We start from the raw sequence: 19,353 nt of genomic DNA, 5'->3' as shown, positions 1-19,353 counted from the left end.
ATTCCTTTTGATTGTAATGTCTCTATTTCTGGAATATTTCCTCAATATTTCTTTGATTTTCACGATGTTGACATTTTTGAAAATAACAAGTTACTGGGGTGCTTGGGTGGCTCAGTCAGTTAAGCGTCTGACTTGGGCTCAGGTCATGATCTCACAGTTCGTGAGTTCGAGCCCCATGTCAGACTCTGTACTGACAGCTCAGAGCCTGGAGCCTGCTTCAGATTCTGGGTCTCCCTCTCTCTCTGCCCCTCCCCTACTCATGTTCTGTCTCTCTCAAAAATAAAAACATGAAGGGGCGCCTGGGTGGCACAGTCGGTTAAGCGTCCGACTTCAGCCAGGTCACGATCTCGCGGTCCGGGAGTTCGAGCCCCACGTCAGGCTCTGGGCTGATGGCTCAGAGCCTGGAGCCTGTTTCCGATTCTGTCTCTCCCTCTCTCTCTGCCCCTCCCCCGTTCATGCTCTGTCTCTCTCTGTCCCAAAAATAAATAAACGTTGAAAAAAAAAATAAAAAAAAATAAAAACATGAAAACAAAGAGAAAATAACAAGTTAGTTATTTTGTAGAATTACACTCAATTTAGATATGCCTGTTTCCTCACCATTAAATTCAGGTTATGCATTTTGGCAGAAATGTGGCATGAGTGATGTTGAATGCTTCTCAATACCTCACATCAGAAGGGCTGGTATGTCAGTCTGTCCCATTATTGGTGATGTTGCCTTGAATCTTGGGTAAGGTGGTCCACCAGGTTTCTCCACTAGAAAGTCACCATTTTCCCCTTAAAGTGTTTTTTTTTAAGGAAAGGAATTTTGCAACATAGCCCATAGGAAAAAAGTGAAGCTTTATCCAGGTTTTACTGTGATACTGATGTTTTTGAATGAGAGAAAGATGTGACAATACTTGAGGATTAAATGAAAAAGAAAAAAAAAATCAGTCGAGGATGAGGAGGCAGGAGATCAGTCAGAATCTAGATTTGAGTAACCAGTGGAAGATGGTTGCCATTCATCAAACCAGGACACCTAAGAAGAGTGTATTTGAGAGGGCTGATGTTGAGTTCAGTTTTGGAGCTACTGAGTATGAAGTGCCCATGAGACTTCTAAGTTGGGCAGGCGGCTTCCTGGACATGGACTCAGGAGAGAGGTCTGGAATGGAGGAGCTACCAGGAGGTAGCCCAAAGCAAAGATGCAGTTGTCTAGGGAGTGGTGCAGATTACAGGTAAAAGAAGCATTGGGACAGAGCCCTGAGGGACTCCAGCATTTCAGGGAGGGCCAGGGGAAGGTGAAAATGCAAAGGGAACTGAGAAACAGTTGGTGGTAATCCAATGGAGCCAGTGAAAGAAAATGTTGCTCGGATAAGGGTGATACGTGCCCATTGGATTTGGAAGTTCTTGGTGGCTTTGAAGGTGGAAGCTACGTGGTGGGCTGAGGAAAGCGTGAGAGGAGAGAAAATGAAGATGGAGTGGGGACAGCCCTTTTAGGAAGGTAGGGGGCAGCTGGAGTGGGAATGTGTGAGGTTTAAACTATTTATTTATTTATTTTTTAATGTTTATTTTTGAGATAGCACGAGTGGGGGAGGGGCAGAGAGAGAGGGAGACACAGAATCCGAAGCAGGCTCCAGGCTCCGAGCTGTCAGCACAGGGCCTGACGCGGGGGCTTGAACCCATGAACCATGCGATCATGACCTGAGCCGAAGTCAGACACTTAACCCACTGAGCCACCCAGGCGCCCCTTGGTTTAAGCTATTTAAAATGCTGTGAGAAAGAAGTAGTAGGAAGGAGAGTTGAAGAAATGAGGGGATAACCGAGAGGGTATCCTTGAGGGAAAAGGAGAGGAAGCGTTTAGACCAGTGGTTTCAACTTGGATATCTATAGGGCCAGGCAGGTAATGTAGATGAGTGAGGTGGGCTGGTGTGGACTGAGGTGAAACAGAATGCAAAATTTTAAGGGCCTATGTCTCATGACCTTGTGATGAGAGATTACATCTTCACCCATCGCCGTGAGCTTTGCAGCACCCCCCTGTGAGAGGAACATACATCCTCACCCCGCTGCCCTGGGGTTTGCCTTGGTCAATGGGATATGAGCGGATGTGCCATATGCCAGGTATGAGCAGAATTTTTAAGAGTCGTTGCATGGTTTTCTCTGCCTTTTATTCCTTTCCTTCTGCCATGAGAACATCGTGTCCCAGATAGGGGCTGTTCCTTCATCCTGGGTCGTGGAATAAAGGCACGTGGGTCAGGACTAGAGCCAACCCCACCACCAATGTAAACCATGAAAGAGAAATAAACTGTTGTTGCAAGCCCGTGGGATTTTGAAGCCGTTAGTTACCACAGCAAAATTGACTAATGCAGATGTTCAACTAAAATGAAACCATTCTAAGATATATTGTACTCAAATTAAAAAGATTCAGAAGTTTGATAGGCATACTCTGCCACCGAGGCTAAGATCACGGGCACTTTCGTATACTGGTACCCTCCGGAAGTTGGCAATCCTTATCAAAACAACAAATGCAGATGGCTGTAATAAAAGAGATAATAGGGGCACCTGGGTGGCTCAGTCAGTTGGGCGTCCGACTTCGGCTCAGGTCATGGTCCCGTGGTCCACGAGTTCAAGCCCCGCATCAGGATCTGTGCTGACAGCTCAGAGCCTGAAGCCTGTTTCAGATTCTGTGTCTCCCTCTCTCTCTCTGCCCCTCCCCCACTCACCCTCTGTGTCTCTGTCTCTGAGAAATGAATAAACCTTAAAAAAATTAAAAATAAATAAATAAATAAATAAATAAATAAATAAATAAAAGAGATAATAGTAAGTCTGACAAGGATTTGGAGAAATTGGAACCCTTGTCCAATACTGATGGGAATGTAGGATGGTTCTGGCACTTTGGAACGCAGTTTGGTAGTTCCTCAAAAAGTGAAACCCAGAGTTACTATACGACCCAGCGATTCCACTACCAGCTACGTACCCAGGAGAATTGAAAACATGTGCCCACACAAAAACCTGTACATTTATGTTCACAGCAGCGCTGTTCACAATAGCCAAAAAGTAGACACAACCCAAAGGTCTGTAAGTTGGTGAATAGATAAATAAAACGTGGTATATCCATGTGATGGATTATTTGGCTGTAAAAGGGAATGAAGTTCCGATATGTAGCCGCTATGTGCTACAAAAATGAACGAACCTTGAAAACATTATGTTCAGTAACAGAAGCCAGTCACAGAAGATCATATATTGTATGCGTCTATTTATATGAAATGTCTGGAATAAGCAAATGTGTAGAGGCAGAAAATAGGTTAGTGGTGGCTGGAGGTATAAGGGGGTGGGAAATGGAGAAGGAGGAGTGACCACTGATGAGTTTCTTTTTGGGGTGATGAAAATGTTCTAGAATTAGTGATGGTGGCTGCACAATTTTGTTACCGTATGTATAAAAAACACCACTGAAATGCACAATGTAAAGGGGTTTGTTTTGTGACATGTAAATTATATCTCAATAAAGCTGTTCTGTTTAAAAAAGAATAGGGCGCCTGGGTGGCTCAGTCGGTTAAGCATCCGACTTTGGCTCAGGTCATGATCTCACGATATGAGAGTTTGAGCCCTGCATTGGGCTTGCACTGACAGTGCAGAGCCTGCTTGAGATCTTCTCTCTCTCCCTATCACTCTCTCCACCCCTCCCCCACTTGCACTCTCTCTCTCTCTCTCTCAAAATAAATAAACTTAAAAAAAGAATACAGAAGTTCTATATATGCTGATAAAAAGTCACCTATATATTGTTAACTGAAAGAAAACAAGATACAAATCAGTGATTATATGCTATCATTTGTGTGAAAAGAGAGAAAGTAAGAATACATAGTCACATTTGTTAGTATTTACAGTAAAAACTCTGAAAGATTACCCAAGAAACTATTAAAAATGGTTACCTGTGGGAGCGGAAGGGGGAATGGGGCACATGGAATGGTTGGGAATTAGACTTTTCACTATTAATATTTTTTATATATTTTGATTTTTGAACTACCTGAATATAGTGCTTACTCAAAAATAAAAATCGGAAAGAAAGCATAATGAATGCAAAAGTGCAATAATAATAAAGGGTCAACTCCAACTATAGATGATTGCCAGGCCTTCTGATTTTTTTCACGAGGAGCTGGAAGTTATAGTATTGTCAATCACTTTTCAAAGTTTTAAAACAGGGGCACCTCGCTGGCTCAGTTGGCAGAGCATGTGGCTCTTGATCTTGGGGTCGTGAATTTGAGCCCCACATTGGGCCTAGAGATTATGTAAACAAACAAACAAAACATACTATACAAGCCAAACAAAACCACCTCTGTGCATGAGAGTTGGCTCACCAGTGACCTTGCTTAGACTGTGAGCTTCATGACAGAGCTATGGCATTTCCATCCCCCACCCTTTTAATTAAGTAAGCACTATGCCCAACATGGGGCTTGAACTCACTGACTGAGCCAGCCAGGTTCCCCTAGGGCTATGGTCTTTTGCTCTATATTTTACCTCTAGCGGCCACCAAAGTGCTTGGTACGTACTAGATACTGAACAAATACTGAAAGAAGGAAGGGAGGAAGAGAAGGAGGAAGTTGGAGGCGGTGGGGAGGGGGGGAGGTATCCAGAGGGCAGATAACACAAAACTGAGTGCTTTTATCCTCTGAATATGGTTACTGCCTTCATTACAGTCCCTGGGATTCCCTTCACCTCTCTCCTGTGTTGGAGGTATTTGATTTGGTCTGATTCTCCTGTCTTTTGTCTATGACCTGGTTTTGGTGTATTTGTTTTGTTTTATCTCTGGAAGTCTTCAGATCCCCCATTGTTCTAAAATAATATTATAATCTGTCTTTGTTTTGGTCATTCAGTGGATTCTTTTAATCTATCTTTCTATTCTGGGGCGCCTGGGTGGCTCAGTCGGTTGAGCATCTGACTTCAACTCAGGTCATGATCTCACAGTTCGTGGGTTCGTGCCCCGCATCAGGCTCTGTGCTGACCACTTGCTCAGAGCCTGGAGCCTGCTTCAGCTTCTGTGTCTCCTTCTGTCTCTCTATCCCTCCCCTGCTCATGCTTTGTCTCACTTTCTTTCTCAAAAATAAATAAATGTAAAAAAAAAAATTTAATCTATCTTTGTGTTCTTTACAGATGTCTTTGATTTCCTTCCTCCTTTTCTCCCCCCGTCTATTTCTGAAACTTTTATTACTCGACTATTGGGCCTTCTGGATTGATCTAAAGTTCTTTTCTTTATCCATCTCTTTATATTTTTATCTTTCTGTGTGATTTTCTTGGCTTCCTTTTATTTCTAATTTTTCATTTCGGTTGTCATTTTTTTAAAATCCTAGAGCTTCTTCATGTTCTCTGAGTATTCCTTTTTGAGGGCGACCTATTTTTTAATGAATGCAATATCTTCTTGAAATTTTGAGGCTTTCTTCTCCCTGCATTTCTCTTCTTCCACCAAATGCCTTTTTTCAGTTTGTCTTTTTACGTCTGTGGTTCAGGTTAGGGGCTTTTCTCAAGGGTCTGGTAACTCTCGCTGGCTGGCCGCTCCCATCGAAGAGGGAGGCACTCAGGCATATTAGAAGGCCCAAGTGCATGGGTAGGCCATATTGACTTGTGGGCACCACTGACTGGGTGATCAGGTGAAGACTGAGATAAGAGCGTCAGGAGGTCTTTTCTCTGGGGCTGTCAAGGTCAGTTTCTCTGGAGAGGAATCCTCTAGTCTCCTGGCCCTAGAAGGCTCACCCCTGGCCACTGGTTCTGAATGCTGGTTAGAAGAAAGGAGCTGATGTGATAGTCACTTCCTTCTCACCCTCCTCCACTCAGTGCAATGCCTCATACTCACCTGCTGTGCTTCCCTGGCCTCCCTAAGTCCCACCCTACCTGTTTCATTTTCTCTAGAAAACAAATCTCTTGCTTTCTTTGGAAGTAGGGGGAAAGAAGGAGAGTTTCCCGGCTGAACAGGTTGGGGCAGGAGAGTGCGGGTTTAACTGTTCGTTACACAAACTTACACAACTCCTTCCTGCCTTCCAAGATGGCTGGTGTTTTTTTTATTTTATTTTTTTTTATTTTATTTTTTTAAATTTTTTTTTCAACGTTTATTTATTTTTGGGACAGAGAGAGACAGAGCATGAACAGGGGAGGGGCAGAGAGAGAGGGAGACACAGAATCGGAAACAGACTCCAGGCTCTGAGCCATCAGCCCAGAGCCCGACGCGGGGCTCGAACTCACGGACCGCGAGATCGTGACCTGGCTGAAGTCGGACGCCTAACCGACTGCGCCACCCAGGCGCCCCATGGCTAGTGTTTTTAATTCCTGAGCCCTTCTGGGGTTCTGCCCCAAGAACCAGCTCGTTTCCCATTGGCATGGCCTTCTGCGGACACACTGGTTTGACTTTCTGCCATTTGCTAAACCAGTTACCACTTCTCATCTGCTTTCTATCATCTATGATTAATGACATCTCTCACCTCTTGTCTCTCTTCTCATTTGCTTTATTCTCCCGGCTTTAAAATTTCACTGATGCAATTTTAGCAGTTTCAGGAAGGAAGAGTGGTAAACGGTAGGTGTTTAACCTTCTGTGTTTAATTGGAATGAGCACGGAGACCATGAATTTGTAGCGATGTCGATTTGAATGGTTGGGTGGCTTTTACTAGCAGAATCCAGTAGTCCTGGTGGATTTGGTAAGAGAAGGACTGGCCAATTGGATTGGGGTTTCACCGGGTGGATTTGGTGGAAGCGCCAAAGGGCCGGGGAGTTGAGGATTTTGTACAAAGAGTGGTTGAAACGACAGAACATACAATCTGGGTTGCAAAAGTGAAAGGAATACAGGTGTGGGAGTTGATGGTTAGAGGAGTCGATGGACTAGAGATCCCATGAAATTGGAAGAAACTTGTGAATTTTTTAACAAACGCTACTTGTTCCTACCACCATCTTCTCAGCTAGGGGCTAAGGCCCTATTCCTAACTCCATTCATGTTTCTTTGCTTTTGTCCTTCTTCCTTTTAAAAAGAAAAACTCTTTGCAGGCAGGGGCCCTTCCCTCTCTAAGGTTCCCAGGGCAGGATTGCGTATGGGGAACAAGGGTAGTGATGTCTCATCTCCCCGTTTATCCCTGGAGGAAACTGGGAGTGCTAGAGCCCTCACCTCCAGTTTTCATTTCTTTTTTTATTTAAAAAAAATTTTTTTTTCAACGTTTATTTATTTTTGGGACAGAGAGAGACAGAGCATGAACAGGGGAGGGGCAGAGAGAGAGGGAGACACAGAATCGGAAACAGGCTCCAGGCTCTGAGCCATCAGCCCAGAGCCCGACGCGGGGCTCGAACTCCCGGACCGCGAGATCGTGACCTGGCTGAAGTCGGACGCTTAACCGACTGTGCCACCCAGGCGCCCCCAGTTTTCATTTCTGAGCCATGACTGAGGTGGAATGGGTAAAGCAGGTGCTGGGAAGGCGGCCACACACAGTCTTCCCTGTAGACCCTCTCTTCCGAGCTTTGGGAAAAGCCTCCCTCCTGGCAGGGGTCTCTCGTTGCTCACCAGCTGTTCCCTCCTTACAAACCTGGCAACCTGTTTTCTACCCACACTGAGCTCCTGTGAACACCAGTAGATGCCTTGGGGGTTCTCTCTTGAAAACCCCTTATTTTACAGAAACTGAGGCCCTGAAGCATTCTCACTTCTGGCCCAGTGGTCTTTGCACCACAGCAAACTCAGTGCCCGAGAGAGCCGCGTGAGAGGCAATCGAGCATAATGGTTAGGAGCAGGGGCCTCAGAGCCTGACACACGTGGGTTCAGACCCAGCTTGGCCACATGCCGGCTGCGTGATCTCAACAAGTGATATACATAGTACCTCTGGAATCTTAGAGGTACCTCTTCCTCACCTTTAAATGTTGGTAATAGGGGCACCTGGGTGTCCCATTTGGTCAAGGGTCTGATTTTGGCTCAGGCCATGATCTCACTGCTTGTGGGTTCGAGCCCTGTGTCGGGCTCTGTGTTGACAGCTCAGAGCCTGAAGCCTGCTTCGGATTCTGTGTCTCCTTCTCTCTCTCTGTCCCTACCCCCCTCTCAAAAATAAACATTAAAAAAAATTTAAATGTGGGTAATAAACGTACCCTAAACAGTTGCAAAGATGATGATAATACATATAAAGTACAGAGTGTGGCATGTAGTAAGTGCTGTCTTTCTCTGCTTCTCTCCCTCAAGTCTCTCCACCCAAACACCCCACAGCTGCCACCTGTCAGGAGAGCTAAAGTGACATTGATGAAGGATTGACTCTTTCATTCGCAAGGCCTGGGTCAGCTCTCCTATTTTCCCCAAACCCAGTCTGCTGAGGGAAAGTTTAAGGGTGGGACCACTACGGTCCCTTGAACCTGTGTTTTCAACTAGTGCGGGGTTCCAGCAGCTGTTGACAGATTATATCAGAGCAGCCCACTTTGAGGAAGGTTCCTCTTCATGTTTCCTGGATCCTCTCGCCCCCTCATTTGGGGCGAGGGTTCCTAAGCCTTGGATTTCCCCTCTCTCCTTGACCATCTCTCCGAACATTCTCTCCCATGGGGAATGGAGCCCATCACAAGGCTTTAGCTGTACCCTGGGACTCTTGAACCTGCTTTCTGTTCTAGCAGTTCATCAGAACTTTGGGCTGACCTCCTCATTCCTCTATCCTTTCCTACCCACGCCATCCTTATTCAAATGTGGATCACTTCTTGCCTGGTTTACAGCAACGCCCTGTTAATTCTGCAACCCTGTGCCATATACTGGTCTTCTGAGCGTCACTTTCATCACATTATTCCATGCCACAGAGTCTTTCAATGGCCTCCTGTTTTCTGCAGGATAAAATCCAGATCCTTGGGCCTAGGTGGCACTCAAGCCTCCCCATAATCATGCAGCCTGCCCACCTTGCCTTTGCTCCCATATCATCTTTGCAGACCTCCCTCCAGCCAGCCTGGCGCCTTCACTGACCTTCCATACTCTTTTCCCATGTTAGCTCGTGGCAGCCCCCTGTCCCCGAATGCCTCTCCCCACCCCCACCCCCCACTTTCGCCAATCCCATTTCTCCTGCCCACTTTCAAGATTCAGCCCCAGTCCCACTACACATCTTCCCCAGCCTTCAGCCTCCACCCATCTCCTCTTTTCCTCAATAGCCCTTGGGGGCCACATCCAGCCTGCCCTGGGCTGTGACTGTTGCAGGTGCATCTGTGTCCTCCCAGCAGACAGGGGGACTTTCTCAGTCCCCAGCACCCTGTCTTGAACACAGTTGGTGCTCACTTCAAACAACTGCTCTCTGTGTATTGAGCACTCTCAGCCTGCAGGGCACAGGATGACACTTGTTTAACAAAATGCTTCCTCAACATAACCCCTTTTTCTTCCCGCTCTAGGAGAGGACTTTGGAAATCAGGATGGGTCTGAAAAGCCTCTGGGGGTTGGGATGCAAAGAGATAAACCATTTCACCTCCACCTGTCTCTCTCTCTCAGGCCTCCTCCCCCTCGGTCTCCAGGGTCACCTGCGGCGGTTTCCTGCCCCCCCCCCCCGGCTGCCCTCATCTCCCTGCTGAACATTCCCCACGTCCTCCCTGTGGTCGTGGTGGTCGCAGCCAGGTCCCACTTCAGCCCTCTCATTCTCTAGTCCTGCTGGCTGTTCTCTTAACCCTGATGTTAATGTTTTTGCCTTTCATCTCATCTCCCCCTTCTTCATGTTAGCTAATGATTATTCAGGGACTTAACCCGCTGTCCCTGTCCCAAATCTATAAGTTCTCTTAGGGGCAAGGGTCATGAGAGTGATCTCATGGTCATGTGACTGCTGCCTATACGTCACCCCCTCTGCTGTCCTGGTCCTAACACTCTCAAAGTTAGTTGTGTGCCCTGCCTCTGGCTCACTTGAACGGAGACCTGAGTGGAAAGGTACGCCTCTCATCTTTGCCTTGCGTGGGCAGTGGCCACGAGTTTCCACCTGCTCACCACTAACTTTCCTGCTGTTGTTACTGACTTTCTCCCTGGGCCCTCACTTGCCCTTGTCTGTACAGTGAAGGCTGGGACTGGGCTGCAGGACTCGGGCCATAGGCCTGTTATGGGGGTTGGGATTCTTGCTGGTCAGTTCCAGGTGGAGTACACAGGCTGAGTAGGGAATAACTCCTGCTTTGCTCACAGATTTTATCCTGATGGCTGACTCGAAACCACTCTTCTCCCTTGATGGGGACCCGGTAGCTGCCGAAGCCTTGCTCCAGGATGTGTTTGGGATTGTGGTGGATGAGGTCATTCGGAAAGGGACCAGTGCTTCGGAGAAGGTGGGTCCTTTCCCCCTCCTCCTGCCGCGCACCACACCTGGCTCAGAACTGTCCTCCTCCCACCAGGCTTCTCCCCAGAATTCATCACTGTCTCACTGGGTGCCTCAGGGATTCTATCCTGGGTCACACCGTCTTTACCCTGGTTCATGAGTTGCTTTGGAAATATTTCTAACTCGTTTTCAGCGCAAGTTGAGATGTGGCTCGGGCAGCCAGTCGGTGGAGTGTCCACGGGCCCCCAGAATCCCCTGCTTCTCTTGCTAGGTCTGCGAGTGGAAGGAGCCAGAGGAGCTGAAGCGGCTTCTGGATCTGGAGTTGCGCAGCCAGGGCGAGGCACCAGAGCAGATCCTGGCGCGGTGCCGGGCAGTGATCCGCTATAGCGTGAAGACCTGTGGGTCCTGGGTCGTGGCGGGAGGAGTGGCCGGAGTTCGCCCCAGCAACTCCAGCCTGAGCTCCCCGCCCCACTTTGTCCAGGTCACCCGCACTTCTTCAACCAGCTCTTCTCAGGGTTGGATCCCCACTCTTTGGCCGGGCGCGTTATCACTGAGAGCCTCAACACCAGCCAGTGAGTCTTCCCAAGGCCGCTTCCGCCACCCTCCAAAGGATTGGGTTTCGGGGAGACATAGCCCTGGGGGAAGGAGGAGAATGGTTTTGCTCCCCACCCCCTGCCCCCTGTTTCCTGGCATCTCTACTGGCAGTTTTTCTCCTTGTACCCTTTGGGCTCCCTTTCTCCCAGCTTTCGCATGCCTCCTGACCCCACTTTTTCCTCATTCTTGCTTCTCTGGCTCTTTGTCACCAGCTCATTCCTCCCTTTGGACCTTTCCTCACTCAGTGTCTCCACCTCCTTTTTCTACTCCTCTGAGAGTCTGACCTGGCCAGCCCTCCCTCCTCTTTTCCCTTCTCATCCCTCCCTCTCCTGGCAGGTACACTTATGAAATTGCCCCGGTGTTCGTACTCATGGAAGAAGAGGTGCTGAAGAAACTCCGGGCCCTGGTGGGCTGGAGCTCTGGGGATGGGGTCTTCTGCCCTGGTATGTGAGAAGGAGGAAGCCTCTCTCTGGCCTTTTTGAGGGTTCCTCCTCTCCCACTATTCTCATGCTCTGTGCAGGGAGGGGTGACTCCTCCTTGTTTCCTCTCCAGCTGGGCTTGGGCCAAACCAGAGAGAAGCTGCCCAGTCCTCTGTATCCTCATGTTTGCCAAACAGTCCATGGGATCAGCACTCCAGTGCCTGCTCTGGGGAGGGGAGGCACCGTCCCGGGTCAGCCCAGGACGTGGAGGGGAGTAGTCAGGGGGATCTGCGGATCCTGGGGCTGTTCTGTGTTGTCAGCAGGCCATTTGCAGAGCCCTGGGAGCCAGTGTCTCGTGCTTCTTTGATCAGTTCTCCTGGGTGGAGAGGTCGGGGGCAGCAAGCTCCAGTTTTGACCCGCTGCTCCTCCCTCTTGCCACTCTCCCCGTGACAGGTGGCTCCATCTCCAACATGTATGCCATGAACCTGGCCCGCTATCAGCGCTACCCGGATTGCAAGCAGAGGGGCCTCCGGGGACTGCCACCCCTGGTGCTCTTCACATCAAAGGAGGTGGGAAGAGGTTCAGACCTACCCTGGGCCTCCTGATTCTAATCTTCAGCCAGCTGAGTCAGCCTGCCCAGACCCATCTCTTCTGGGGCCAGCCTGCCCCCAGGCAGAGGTGCTCCCTTCCAATCAAGGGGCTGAGTAAAGGCTTCCGTTCACCTTGCCTTCTGTCTGAAAGTAGCGAAGGGGCAGTGAGTGCAGCGGACATAGTCCACACCCTTTCTACTCAGAGTGTGGTCTGTGGACCAGCAGAATCAGGATCACCTGGGAGCTTGTCCAAAATGCCGGATCTCAGGCCCCAGCCCAGACATACTGAATCTGAATCTGCATTGGAACCAGACACCCTGGTGATCTGTGGGCACAGGAACGTTTGAGAAGCCCCAGTCTACGGGGTCTCATCTACTGGGGCTCGCACATTTACCAGTCTCTCCCTTCCCCATCCTCCCTGCCCTCTTGCCCCCAGCCTAATCCGCCCTCTGCCTTTCTCCACAGTGTCATTACTCCATTAAGAAGGGAGCTGCTTTTCTGGGACTTGGCACCGACAGTGTCTGGATAGTCAAGACAGATGAGAGGTGAAGGTCCTTCCGTTCACATGGCTCAGACCCAGCGTGGCACAGTGTACCTTCCTGCTGCCAGAAGTTCTGGGCTCAGGCCCATGCCCCAAGTGGGCTTTTCTCCCCGCTGTTCCTACAGAATTGCCACTTCTGTCTACCAGTGTCTCTAGCCCTGTCCCCTGAGATCCTTTCACTCCCCTTAGGGAAAGATCAACATTGTGGCCTCTGCATAGTGAACCCCACATTACCCTGTTCTCAACAGGTCTGCCTCCTAGCTGAGAAAACCCAATACTTCTTTACCCACTCAGTTTTCTTTTGCAGAGGGAAAATGATGCCTGAAGATCTGGAGAGGCAGATAAGTCTGGCTGAGGCTGAGGTGAGTGAGTAAGGGGCGCTGGGACAGTGGAGCAGAACCCCTTGGTCTTTTCTTGGAAGGTTCTCTGGGCTCTCCCTACTGAAGGCACTGTTCTTTCCTCCTCTTCTTCTTCTTTTTTTTTTTTTTAATTTTTTTTAACGTTTATTTATTTTTGAGACAGAGAGAGACAGAGCATGAACAGGGGAGGGGCAGAGAGAGAGGGAGACACAGAATCTGAAACAGGCTCCAGGCTCTGAGCTGTCAGCACAGAGCCCGACGCAGGGCTCGAACTCACGGACCGTGAGATCATGACCTGAGCCGAAGTCGGACACTTAACCGACCAAGCCACCCAGGCACCCCTGTTCTTTCCTCTTCTTGACCTTGGTGCCCATCTCCCCCATGGGCTAAAGTGATCAGTGGGAGCGAGGACACTCTGTGCTGCTCTCAGGTACTTTGCCGAGACCCATAGGCAGGACTGGACCCGAAGAGACAGGAGCAGGCCTGAGTCACTGAGTGGAGTTTCCAGGGTGGCACCAGAAGCAAGATGCTGGGGACCTAAGTGCAGCATGGAAGGTTTCTGTGAGCTGGGAGGCTCTGTGCAGGGAGAAGCCCAGGAAGCTGTGGCGGCCAGCAGTGAGGCTTGTGCCAGCTCCGAGCAGTGGGAAATGTGGAGGCCCCAGCACTCCCCGCTGACTGGGGGCCCGTGTAAATCACTGCAGCCACCTTGGAGGGCATTTTGGCACTTTCTATAAAAAAAATTTTTTTTTTCTATTTGGAGGGGTTTTTAATTTTGTTTTTGTTGGTTTTCTATTCTAATAACTACGTAGTGATATCATTTTGTGATCGAGTTTCCTTAAGAAATAATGACGTTGAGTATCTTTTAAAGTGCTTCTCGGGGCGCCTGGGTGGCTCAGTCGGTTAAGCGGCCGACTTTGGCTCAGGTCACGATCTCGCGGTCCGTGAGTTCGAGCCCTGCGTCGGGCTCTGGGCTGACAGCTCAGAGCCTGGAGCCTGTTTCAGATTCTGTGTCTCCCTCTCTCTGACCCTGCCCTGTTCATGCTCTGTCTCTCTCTGTCTCAAAAATAAATAAAAACGTTAAAAAAAAAATTAAAAAAAAAATAAAGTGCTTCTTTGCTCTCTTTATAGTTTCTTGGTAAGTTGAGCGTTCAAACGCTTTGCCCATGCATGGACATATATATATTTTTTTTAATTGAGTATAGGTGACACACAATGTTCCACTCGTTTTAAGTATACGACGCAGTGATTTGACGAGTTTGTGTTAGGCTGTACTCACAAGTGTAGCTACCATCTGTCACCGTAACAACACTATTACAGTGTCATTGACTAGATTCCCTATGCTCTGCCTTGTGGCACTATCTCTACAAATTTTGTTATACTTTATTTTTTATTAAAAAATTTTTTTAATTTAAAAATATTAAAAAAAATTTTTTTTTCTCAACGTTTATTTATTTTTGGGACAGAGAGAGACAGAGCATGAACGGGGGAGGGGCAGAGAGAGAGGGAGACACAGAATCAGAAACAGGCTCCAGGCTCTGAGCCATCAGCCCAGAGCCCGACGCGGGGCTCGAACTCACGGACCGCGAGATCGTGACCTGGCTGAAGTTGGACGCCCAACTGACTGCGCCACCCAGGCGCCCCTAAAAATATTTTTAAAAAAGAGAGAGAGACACACACACGAATGTGAGTGGGGGAAGGGCAGAGAGCGAGGGAGACACAGAATCTGCAACCGGCTCCACGGGCCGAGCTGTCCACACAGAGTCTGACACAAGGCTTGAACTCAAGGATGGTGAGGTCATGATCTGACTCGAAGTCAGACGCTTAACTGACTGAGCCACCCAGGCACCCCTGCAATTCAATGGTTTTTAACAGAGTTGTGTAACATTCACTACAATAGATGTTAGCACATTTTCATCACCCTAAAAAGAAACCTTGCCCCCTTTAGCCATCAATCCCGTTTTCCCCAAACCTCCTACTAGGCAACACTAAGCTCCTCTGTGTCTCTGTGAATTTGCCTATTCTGGATTTCTCATGGAAATGGACTTACACTATGCACGGTCTTTTGTGATGAACTTCTTTTACTTGGCACCCCGTCTTCAAGGTTCATCCTTGTTGTGGCGTGTGTCAGTACTTCATTCTTTTGATTGCTGGATAATATTCCATTGTATGGAATAGACCACATTTCGCTTATCTGCTCATCAGTTGATGGACACTTGGGTTGTTTCCACTTTTTGGCTCTTACGAGTAATCCTGCTCCGAACATTTGTGTACAAGTTTTTGCATGAACATACGTTTACATTTCTCTCGGTTATGTACCGGGAGCAGAATTGCTGAGTCATACAGTAACTCTGTATTTAACTTTTGAGGAGCCGCCAGACTGTTTTTCAAAGTGGCTACGCCAGTTTTTCAAAGTGGCTACACCAGCTGTCCTACCAGCAGGGTGTGAGTGTTCCAGTTTCTCCACATTCTCAACAACACTTGTTATTTCTCTCTCTTTTTTTTTTGCCTCATTTGTTTAAATTTAAGTATAATTAACAGCGTTATATTACTTTGAGGTGTACAACGTAGTGATTCAACAATTCTATACATTACTCGGTGCTTACAACAATAAGTGCAGTCACCATCTGTCACCATGCATTATTACAATATTGTTGACTGCATTGCCTATGCTGTGTTTTCATCTCCACGACTTCTTTATTTTATTACTGGAAGTTTGTACCTCTGAATCCCCTTTATCTATTTCACCCATGTCTCCACCCACCTTCCTTCTGGCCACCACCAGTTTGTTTTCTGTATTTGAGAGTCCCTTTCTTTTCTCTTCTTTGCTTTGCTTTTTTCTCTTCTCTTTTCTTTATTAAAAAAAATTTTTTTTTAATGTTTTATTTATTTTTGAGGTAGAGAGAGACAGAGCATGAGCGGGGGAGGGGCACAGAGCGAGAGAGGGAGACACAGAACCTGAAGCAGGCTCCAGGCTCTCAGCTGTCAGCACAGAGTCCGATGCGGGGCTCGAACTTGTCAAACTGCGAGATCATGACCTGAGCCGAAGTCAGATGCTCAACCAACTGAGCCACCCAGGGGCCCCTTTCTTTCCTTTCCTTTCCTTTCCTTTCCTTTTCTTTTCTTTTCTTCTCTTTTCTTTTCTTTCTTTTGGTTTTTTTTTTTTTTTTTAGATCCCACATATAAATGAAATCGTATGGTATTTGTCTTTTCTATCTGACTTATTTCACTTAGCATTGTACCTTCTACATCCATCCACACTGTTGCTAATGGCAAGATCTCTATGTATCTTTTTGATTCTAGCCTTTCTGAGAGGTATGAGTGGTATCTCATTGTGGTTTTTATTTGCATTTACCTGATGATTTATGATGTTAAGCATCTTTTCATGTGTCTGTTGGCCATCTGCTTATCTTCTTTGAAAAAAATGTCTATTCAGGTCCTCTGCCCAAATGTAATTTAATTAATTATTATTATTATTATTATTATTATTATTATTATTTTGTTTATTTAGAGAGAGAGAGAGTGCAAGTGCAGTGGTGGGGGAAAAGGCAGTGGCAGAGGGAGAAAGAGGATCCTAAGCAGGCTCCTTGCTTAGTGCAGAACCCGATGTGGGGCTTGATCCCACGGCCCTGGGATCATGACCCGAATGGAAATCTCAAGAGTTGAACACTCAACTGACTGAGCTGCCCAGGCACCCCTATGATTTCATTTCTAAGTACTCTCTACACCCAATGTGGGGCTTGAACTTACAACCCCTAGATCAAGAATTGCATGCTCTACTGACTTAGCCAGCCAGGTGCCCCCACTGCCCATTAAAAAAAAAAAAAAGTTCTTTTTAATGTTTATTATTATTATTATTATTTTTGAGAGAGAGAGAAAGCATGTGCAGGGGAGAGGCAGAGAGAGAGAGAGAGAGAGAGAGAGAGAGAGAGAGAGAGAAAGAAAGAGAATCCCAAGCAAGCTCTGAGCTGACAGCAGTGAGCCCAATGTGGGGCTCAAACCCACAACCCACGAGATCATGACCTAAGCTGAAGTCAGACACTCCACTGACTGAGTTACCCAGGCACCCCTGCCCATTATTTAATTGGTTTATTTGTTTGTTTGTTTTTTATTTTTTACTTTCTCTTTTTGATGTTAGTGGGTGTGAAGTGTTATCTCCCTGTGGTTTTGATTTGCATTTCCCTGATGACTAATGGTGTTGAGCATTTTGCCACATACTTATTGGCCATTTGTAGAACTTCTTTGGAGAAGTGTCTATTTGTATCCTTTGCTCAGTTTTTTTTTTTTTTTTAATTTTTTTTTCAACGTTTTTATTTATTTTGGGGACAGAGAGAGACAGAGCATGAACGGGGGAGGGGCAAAGAGAGAGGGAGACACAGAATCCGAAACAGGTTCCAGGCTCCGAGCCATCAGCCCAGAGCCCGACGCGGGGCTCGAACTCACGGACCGCGAGATCGTGACCTGGCTGAAGTCGGACGCTTAACCGACTGCGCCACCCAGGCGCCCCTCCTTTGCTCAGTTTTTAATTAGGTTGTCTTTTGTTTTTCAGTTGTAAGCGTTCTTCATCTGTTCTAGATAGAAGTCCCTTATCAGATATGTGACTTGCAAATAGCTTCTTCCATCTTGTGGGTTATGTTGTCACCTCCTTGATGGTGTCCTTTGAAGCCAGAAGTTTTAGATTTTGATGGGGTCCAATTTATCTAATTTTTCTTTGGTTGCTTGTGCTTTTGGTGTCATGTATACAAAAGCTTTGTCTAACCCAAGCTCATGAAGAGTTATTCCTATATTTTCATCTAAGAGTTATAAATTTGTTTTTATTTTTATTTTTGGCATGCCCACCTGAGTTTTACATTTTTTAAGATTTTAAAAATGCTTTTTAAATGTTTATGTATTTTTGAAAAAGAGGAAGACAGAGAGAGCAAGTGGGGGAGGGGCGGAGAGAGAGGGAGACCCAAAATTTGAAGTGGGCTCCAGGCTCGGAGCTGTCAGCACAGAGTCCGATGTGGGGCTCAAACTCAGGAACGGTGAGATGATGACCTGAACCGAAGATGGACGCTTAACTGACGGAGCCATCCAGGCGCCTCAAGTTTTTTTTTTTTTTTTTTTTTTTAAGTAAGTTCTACACCCAATGTGGGGCTTGAACTCATGACCTTGAGATCAAGAGATGCGTGCGCTACTGGCTGAGCCAGCCAGGCACCCCAGGAGTTTTATATTTTTAACTTTTACATTTAGTTCTATAATTTATTATGAGTTGATTTTTATGTATGACAACAATTTCTTTTGCATGTGGATATCCAGTTGTCCCAGCATCATTTGTTGAAAAGAATATTTTTTCCCCAACTCAGTATCTTGACATCCTTGATGAAAATCAGTTGACCTTAGTAAATGTGAGGTGGTATTTCCAGATGCTCAGTTCCGTTCCATTGATCTGCACGTCTATACTATAGACCACATTGCCTTGACTGACGTGGCTTTGTAGTAAGTTTTGAAATGAAGATGGGTGAGCCCTCCAACTTTGTTCTTTTTCCAGATGGTTTTGGCTATTCTGGGTCCCTTAAATTTCCACATGCATTTTAGGATCAGCTTGTCAATTTCTGCTAAGAAGCCAACTGGGATTTTGATAGGGATTATGTTCAATTGGTAGATCTATGAACATGGGATATCTTTCCATTTAGATATTCTTTGGTTTCTTTCAACAATGCTTTGTAGTTTTCAGAGTATATGTTTTGTACTACTTTTTAAAATTTATTCCTAAGTATTTTTTCCTCTTAGTGTTATAAGTGAAATTGCTTTCTTAATTTTATTTTTGGATTGTTCATTGAAAATATATAAAAATACAGTTGACTTTTTAAATATTGACCTTATACCCTGAAAACTTGCTGAATTCATTTATTACTAGTTTTTTTTAGTGGATTCCTTAGGACTTTCTAGATACAATATTATGTTATTTGTAAGTAGAGATAGTTTTGCTTTTTTCCCTTCTAATCTGGATGCTTTTTATTTTATTTTCTTACCTAATTGCCCTGCTAGACCCTCAGTGTAATGTTGAATAGAAGTGGGGAGAGTGGACATCCTTGTCTTGTTCCTGATCATGGGGGGAAAGCTTTCAGTCTTTTAGCATTGAGTACGATGTGAGCTGGGGTTTTTTTGTAGTTGCCCTCTATTAGGTTGAGAACATTCCCGTCACCTAGTTTGTTGAGTAGTTTTATCAAGCAGGAGCGTTGGATTTTGCCGAATGTTTTTCTGTGTCTATTGAGATGTATTTTTTTCCTTTATTTTGTTGATACTTGTATTACATTAATTGGTTTTTGGGTGCTACTCTGAGCTTGCACTCCTGGGACAAATCAATTTTGTCATAATGTATAATTTTTTATATGTTGCTGATTTTTTTAATGTTTTTAAATTTATTTTTGGGAGAAAGAGAGTGTGTGGGAGGGGCAGAGAGAGGGAGACCGAGGATCCAAAGCAGGCTCCGTGCTGATGGCAGAGAGCCTCATGTGAGGCTTGAACTCATGAACTGCAAGATCATGATCCGACCTGAAATCAAGAGTCAGATGCCTAACTGACTGAACCACCCAGGTGCCCCTTATACATTGCCGATTTTGATTAGCTAGCGTT

At 46.5% G+C, this 19,353-nt stretch overlaps 1 protein-coding gene across 3 annotated transcripts in view; it reads left to right on the top strand.

Annotated features, from left to right (window-relative positions):
- The window catches only part of CSAD (cysteine sulfinic acid decarboxylase), a 30,938-nt gene that overhangs the window by 6,804 nt on the left and 4,781 nt on the right, over positions 1 to 19,353 (top strand). For 2 of the 3 annotated variants that reach the window (XM_045466639.1, XM_045466640.1), the window contains exons 2-8: positions 10,109 to 10,245; positions 10,507 to 10,633; positions 10,717 to 10,807; positions 11,166 to 11,272; positions 11,702 to 11,817; positions 12,304 to 12,383; positions 12,687 to 12,741. In XM_045466639.1, the coding sequence (XP_045322595.1) occupies positions 10,120 to 10,245; positions 10,507 to 10,633; positions 10,717 to 10,807; positions 11,166 to 11,272; positions 11,702 to 11,817; positions 12,304 to 12,383; positions 12,687 to 12,741 (702 nt within the window). In that variant the 5' untranslated portion in view covers positions 10,109 to 10,119. Of the gene's footprint in view, positions 1 to 8,014; positions 9,863 to 10,108; positions 10,246 to 10,506; positions 10,634 to 10,716; positions 10,808 to 11,165; positions 11,273 to 11,701; positions 11,818 to 12,303; positions 12,384 to 12,686; positions 12,742 to 19,353 lie in introns of those variants that run through there. The other variant, XM_045466638.1, reaches the window with a different exon arrangement.

This window comes from Leopardus geoffroyi, chromosome B4 (assembly GCF_018350155.1).
Source record: "Leopardus geoffroyi isolate Oge1 chromosome B4, O.geoffroyi_Oge1_pat1.0, whole genome shotgun sequence".
Classification (NCBI taxonomy): Eukaryota; Metazoa; Chordata; class Mammalia; order Carnivora; family Felidae; genus Leopardus; species Leopardus geoffroyi.
This window is presented reverse-complemented; position numbering and strand designations above follow the sequence as displayed.